The 6,993-nt window shown below is 31.1% G+C and overlaps 1 protein-coding gene across 2 annotated transcripts; it reads left to right on the top strand.

Annotated features, from left to right (window-relative positions):
* The first annotated feature begins 2,616 nt into the window (after positions 1 to 2,616).
* Positions 2,617 to 5,301, top strand: LOC140865073 (probable WRKY transcription factor 30). Of its 2 annotated transcripts, none has more exons than XM_073269581.1 (3): positions 2,617 to 2,920; positions 3,247 to 3,384; positions 4,617 to 5,301. In XM_073269581.1, exons 1-3 carry the CDS (start codon positions 2,637 to 2,639, stop codon positions 5,140 to 5,142), a joined length of 948 nt encoding a protein of 315 aa, XP_073125682.1. In that variant the 5' UTR covers positions 2,617 to 2,636; the 3' UTR covers positions 5,143 to 5,301. The 2 variants fall into 2 exon arrangements, with proteins under 2 accessions (XP_073125682.1, XP_073125681.1); XM_073269580.1 differs by having other exon boundaries at positions 4,605 to 5,301.
* Positions 5,302 to 6,993: the final 1,692 nt, after the last annotated feature.

Below are 6,993 nucleotides of genomic sequence, written 5' to 3'. Positions count from 1 at the left end.
ATTTAATTTTTTCATCAATGTACATATTTTATCCATTTCTTTAACAATACTTTCCACCATAGATTATTGTCAACTGTCTTTCAACCAATATACGTCGAGTTATCTTTAAATTATATAAACTTTTTTTTAAGATTATATAATTTTATCACATCTATATAATAATAATTATATTTATTTTAAAATTATTTATTAGTATTATTAATGGTGCCACTATACTAGCTTTTTTTTTTTAATTTTCGAAAAGGCATCATTGTTCTTTTAATTTCCGAAGTACTCATTTATTATTTTACAAAATAACTAAGCATAGCAAACACTAGAAAATGTAACTTTTGGTCACATAACTTTATGTTTTTCATTTGTTCTTGTGGTTAGGTAATCTACGGGTTTAGTCTATTAATTAATTGTAATTTTTATATTTTAGTATTTTCATCAAAGTGAAAGCTAGCTAGTAGAGGAAGACAATGAACATGACTAAACGAATTTTATTTTCCTTTTAGTATATTTTTTTAATTAAAATTTAATTTTGAGTACTATTAATTTTTTTTATATATATAACAAAAATGATTTAGATCATAACTAATCTGAAAGATCTATCTACTCCAAGTCTCCAACCCCCTTGTACAAGAATCCTGTACTTCGAGCAACGCATCGCGTTTCATTTCCTTTTTAAAAAAAAATAAATAAATAAATAAATAAATAATAATAATAATAATAATAATAATAATAATAATAATAATAATAATAATAATAAGTGTCGAACTCGAAAGACAGAATTTTTATTGTGTTTTCTGAAACAAAAATATGCATAAAATTGATATTTTATTATTTTTCTTTAGAAACTTAATTTATTCTTGGTTGCTTAGAGCATCTCCAAGGGGCGAGTAAGACGCGCGGTCAAGTGCGTCTTCCTCTCCCCTGTTCATTCTTCGCCCCTCTAAGGGGCGATCGAGGATCTCGCAAGCAAAAGTCTTTCAAGTGCAATGATTGGTGGCCCCCGCGCCGAGCCTCTTCGCGTGGTGAAACCCATTAATCTTTATTTTTAAAAATAAAAATAAAAAATGGATATGCGGAAAATTGTAAAAAAAATCAATAATAAATAATAATTATAATAAAATAAAATAAAATAAAAATACTAACGAATATATTTTTCAAAATCAATGAAAATTTCTATAAATGCATTCATTTTCTTTTCATTTTACTCACACTCCAATTTTCTATAAATATACTCCTACTGTAGAGTTCAATGTCTTTCTAAAACGGCATGTTGGCATTCGAAACCGAGAATTACACCACATGCTTCAAAAGGACCTAGTCGAACATATTTGAAATTTAAATTGGGATGAATAGTGGAGATCGTCCACTATTATTTAGGGATGGCAACGGGACGGGTCTGGGGCGGGTTTGGCTAAACCCGAGACCCACCCCGCCTCCCTTTGGACCCGCCCTGCCCCGCCCCGCGAACCCGGCGGGTTCAATCCGGGTTAGACCCGTTGGACCCGTCAAAAATTAAATATTTTTAAATTTATTAAATTAAAAAGTTTAAAAAATCATTAATTACATTTCAAATATATATTTATAATATTTAAGACAAAAAAAATATTCTCACAAGTTAAAATTTATCAACTTGTAATTAATTAATAATTATTAGCCCAAAAATATTATAATTATATATTTTTATACTAAACATAGCATAATAAAATAAATTCATTTCAATCCAATAATATTATATACTCAAATTATAGATAAAATATAATTATTTAGTATAAAAATATAATTATACATTATTAATATTACATATATATTTTATATTTATATATATAAATGTATATTTTAAATATATATACATATAAATTTTATGGCGGGGCGGGTCCGGGACGGGTTTGGCCAAACCCGAGACCAGCCCCAGACCCGCTTGTGGACCCGCCCCGTTGGGGCGGGTTTGATGCGGGGTCAGGTTTAGACTCGACCCATTGACATCCCTACTATTATTTACTTATGTCAATTTTAATTCATGTATTTTTTTTATTTATGTGTGTTTTTTATTTTGAAATATTATGTTATGTTTTTATAATTATGTGTAATTTTTAAATTTAATTATGTGCATTTTTTATTTGTTATATTTACGTTCATTTTTATTATTTAAAAAAATTGTCTAATGGAATAAAATAATAACATTTCAACATAACCACGGTAACTTCACCACATAATTATAAAAATATGAACATATAATAAAGTTATCAACATTGACATCATCATGCTATCAAATTATAAACTTCACAACTCACACTTTATTATATATTCACATTGTTGAACAAACTTCTTATGAATTGTATATTAATTGTATGAAGTGTGACTAATATTGTTGGCCTGTAGTGGTGCGTTGAATGGTCACTGATACCGAGTAAAATTGTTTGTTTCAATTTTCAAACCCAATTTCTTATTGACCAAAACCCAAAAAATTGATCCATTTAACTCAGTCAATTTCCATTCTTCTTCTTCTTCTTCTCATGTCATCCCCTCTGTTTCCGAGTTCCCATATATATACAATTATATATCGACACCATTTATTAATCCGAATTGATCATATATATATATATATATATATATATATATATATATCAAGTTAGTTGAGAAAAATGGAGAGATTTCCACAAGAAGATTCGGCCCTCATGATGAAAAATATCGAAAACGAGCTAACACACGGGGGAGAGCTGGCTAAGCAACTGCTTCTGAATTTTCAGTCTTCTAATTCTTCACAGGCACAGCAGGAAGCTCTCGTGTGGCTGCTCAATGAAATCTTGAACACCTACGATCGCGCGCTCTCCGTGATCGAGCATGCTGGAGGTACCGGTGGTGATCAAATGGTGGCGATAATGTCTGCCTCTCCCGGCAACCAAGAAGATCAGCCTCGTTGGATAAGGTATAAAATTACAACTAATTGATTTCTTGTATATATATTACAATTCCTTCACATTTCATACACCAGCTGATTACACGCTGTGTCAAATTAATTATATGATCTAATACTGCATTTCTACCTCATGATTAATGCATGTATATATATAAATCAAATTTTGGATCTAAACTTATTGACTAGTAAAATATTGGAGTGTACGACTAAATTCAGCAGATTTGTAACTTGTTTGAGTTTGTTTGAGGATATGGTATAATGTGAAAAATGAGATATATTAATATGATGCATGTGTTGCAAAAAATTTAATACGATATTTGGTATAAATTTTGCAGTGGGGAAAAAGGAGTGCCAACGTGGACACGAAGAGTAGTTGTGTGTGGAGAGACAGGAAACGAGACACAGCTTCATGATGACGGGCACAGCTGGAGAAAATACGGCCAGAAAGACATCCAGCGATCAAAATATCCTAGGTATGTGTGTATGTTTATGTTTATAGAGTTTTGAAGTACATGAGCATGATGTGACATTCACTTATTGGATGTACAAAATAATACGTCTGTCAATACTTATGTAATTGCACACGGTGGTTGCCTAGCCAAGAAGATCAAAACTATATATATATATATATATATAGTTTTGATTTCATACATTTTAGTGTGCAGGAATTTTGTGAGCGACCACTAAAACACACTGGTGTGTTTCAACGGTCCTAAAAATTAAAAATATAATTAAAATACACTAATGGGTTTTAGTCGCTCACGAAATTCTTGTACACTAGAGTGCGTGATATCAAAACTATATATATTCACTCATATACACAACATGTTTGGACCTTGTTAAAACTCAAAACCCTAAAATATACATTTTATAAAAAATATTAGCAAGTGTCACAACTTGATGATTATTGATAAAGCACACAGATTATTAGAATGCTTAGTCAATCAGTCATATTGGGTAGACTTCAATGAAAATATACAAGTTGTGCATATTATAATAGTGGGTATATTCTGTGTTGCGCTGGATCTGATAGAACATTGACCATGTATTTGGTGTGAACGCTCACAAAATATATTGGATCACATGATCTATTATTTTGTTTTTTTCAAATAGATTGATCGTGGATGCTCCACCGGATGTGGAGGAGCATAGAATATGCCTCCAATATATATAATATTGTGTGTTTAGTAATTTAAAGAATTAGGTTCCTTGAGCACATCCAAGGACCTCTTTGTTGTCCTTTTGTTTTTCTCCATCATCTCATGTGTTTTTTACTCTTGCTAGCTACCTAACATATTTGTCCATCCTCAATAGCTAAGTTTTCATTGTTTATTTCAAAAAAGTTACATTATTTTAAATCAATTATATTTGTTCATTATACTTATTCAAATTTAATTATAGTGAAATTTTAATTTCAACTTCCCCAATCAATCAAAATGTCAAATAACATCATAAATGACCTACAGTTCATTAGATATCAATGTCTTAAGCTTGGGCTGAGGTATCAAGATCCAAACACATTGTAACAACACAACATCGCCAAAGATATGGAATTTTCGGAAATATGATAGAAAAAAATCTGAATCAAAATGTATGATTAAATTTTGAAAATGAAATATTTTGGAAAATGAATATAGTCATAAACCATTAATTATTATTATTATTATTATTATTATTAATTGACAATTTGCAGGGGATATTATAGGTGCACGCACGGGAAAGGCTGTTTGGCTAGAAAACAAGTACAAAGATCAAATGAAGATCCCACAGCATATGAAGTCACATACAAAGGACTCCACACGTGCAGTAATAATCCACCAATCCCAATCATCCAACCCCAAAACGAACTAAAAACACCTTTATCCCACGAAAATCGAATCAACCAATCCCAACAAGAACCGTATCTAAACATCCAAACAAGCCTTAAGATTATCGACAGTAGAAAGGATAAACAACACAACATCCCTTCGTCTTCAAACTTCAATCCCGAAAATAATCCCATTTTCTCCGATGACCAAGTTTTATGGGAGGATTGTTTGCCGGATTTCATGTTTCCCACGGCTCCTGAATTAAATTATTTCAACGATTTCGACGGGTTAATTAATAATTCGCAAGGTATCGGGTTTGCCACGACGAAGCCCCCGAGTCAATACACGGATTCTTCCTTTGATAGTTCATCCGGGCAACTCGGATCAAGTTTTGGCTTTGGAAATTCGAGTTACTTCCCTTGATTTTCATTATATGATTGATTCTGATTTTTGGGCGATGTTGTAATAATGAAGTATTGTAAAGATCTTGTAAAGATCTTGCATAAGTATCTTATTGATGTAAATAATAGTCAATGTGTGACATTTTTTCGCCATTTTAATGTTACATGAAATTGGAAAGTATTTATTAGCGTTATTATATATGGACAAAAAAACATGAACCACACACATATGACATGAGTCATTTTTACGTGTTTTATTGTATCGTTTTTCATTTTTTTTTGCATTTGTTTTGCACGATTTCATTTTGTTAAGGTCATTCAAGTTTATTTAATGAATATTTGTTTCATTCAGATCACTCCACATGATTTTTGGTTGGTTGTAGGCAAAATATGGAGAAAAAGAAGAGTTTGAGCGCGGAGAAGTGTCGCAAGTAGGAATCACAAAGTATTAATGGTCCAAAATTTATTTTTGATTCTAAATTGATCTAAATTAAATCTCCACCATTTAGATTGTAGTTTAGAATGCTTTAAAGCTGCTGTCAAAATTTCAACTCAATCCGACGGTTAGAACTCAAGTTATGAATTTTAAAAAATTGTTGCGCGCTGGGACAGCACAGGGCGGCGCCCTAGCGGCAATATTTTACCGCCCGGGCGCGCCCTCAATGAAAATTGACCCTGGGACAGTGTAGGGGTGCGCTTGGGCAGCCATTTTTTACCTCCCTAGCGCGCCCGCGAAAAGGAAAAAAAATATTTTTTAATCGCGTTTCAGAAAAAAAAAAAGAAAAAAAAAAGAAAAAAAGGAGTCTTGGGCCATATAAATAGAATAAAAACAGATGAAACAAGGGACATCATCGACACACGCAGAGAAAAGGCGGCGGCCATCAAGAGGATGAAGAGCGTGAAGAACTCAAGGAAGAACAACAACCAAAGAGAAGCGATTTTCTTTTTTTTTTTTTGATTATTTTTATTTGTTGGGATTTAGGGGATCCTACCCCCAAAACTATGTTTTGATTTCTTCTTGAAGATTGAATTTGGTTTTTAAGCATTCTTGATTATATTATTGTGTTTATTGCAATTTTGGAGTTTGATCAACTTTTTATTGATTTTATGTGTTATAATTGATACCGAGAGGAGATTTTATGACATGAAAAGGTAATATAATCCATGAATCTACAACTTGCATAGAGATATGAGGTTGGACACATGTTGATAGTCATAGTCCACCAGGTCAAAAGCTAGAGGATTCCATAAATCGTTAATGCAATTGCAATTGTTAAATAATGCAAGGAGACTTGGTTATTACAATTCGTTATCATTAGAGAAGAAAATGGATAGGTGAACCGAGATCCTAACAATCGTTTATTTATTTTCTGAATTTAATTTATTGTTTTGATTTTATTTCATCCTTTTATTTTAGTTTATTAATTTATTCTCTTTATCGTTATAATTAATTAAAAAATCATACTTGAGGTAATTTTGTCATAAATCAATCTTTGTGAGACAATACTCGTACTCATGTACACTATATTATTACTTGAATCGTGCAATTGCAATATACTCGAGCTTAATTGATATATATATTTAGGTTGATTTTCAGTGATAGTATTTGCTCGATCAACATATAATATCGATATGATATAGTTTTTAGGCTTAGGTCATAAATAATAGTTATGATTTGAAATACATCAATTAGCGTGTTATTATTGTGTATTTCAAATCAAAATTGATATTATTTGAAATTCAAACTTATTGTTGTTATTTAAACTTGTTTTTGTTATTAAGAGAACTTCAAATTCTTCACTTTTTTGAAAGTTGAAATCTTGAAATTTATTAAGAAAAAGATAGGTCTTCTATTACAAGTTTAATCAACCAC

The sequence above is a fragment of the Henckelia pumila genome, chromosome 4 (genome assembly GCF_033568475.1).
Source record: "Henckelia pumila isolate YLH828 chromosome 4, ASM3356847v2, whole genome shotgun sequence".
NCBI classification, from domain to species: domain Eukaryota; kingdom Viridiplantae; phylum Streptophyta; class Magnoliopsida; order Lamiales; family Gesneriaceae; genus Henckelia; species Henckelia pumila.
Note: the sequence above shows the minus strand (reverse complement) of the source record. Positions and strands in the feature narration are given on the sequence as shown.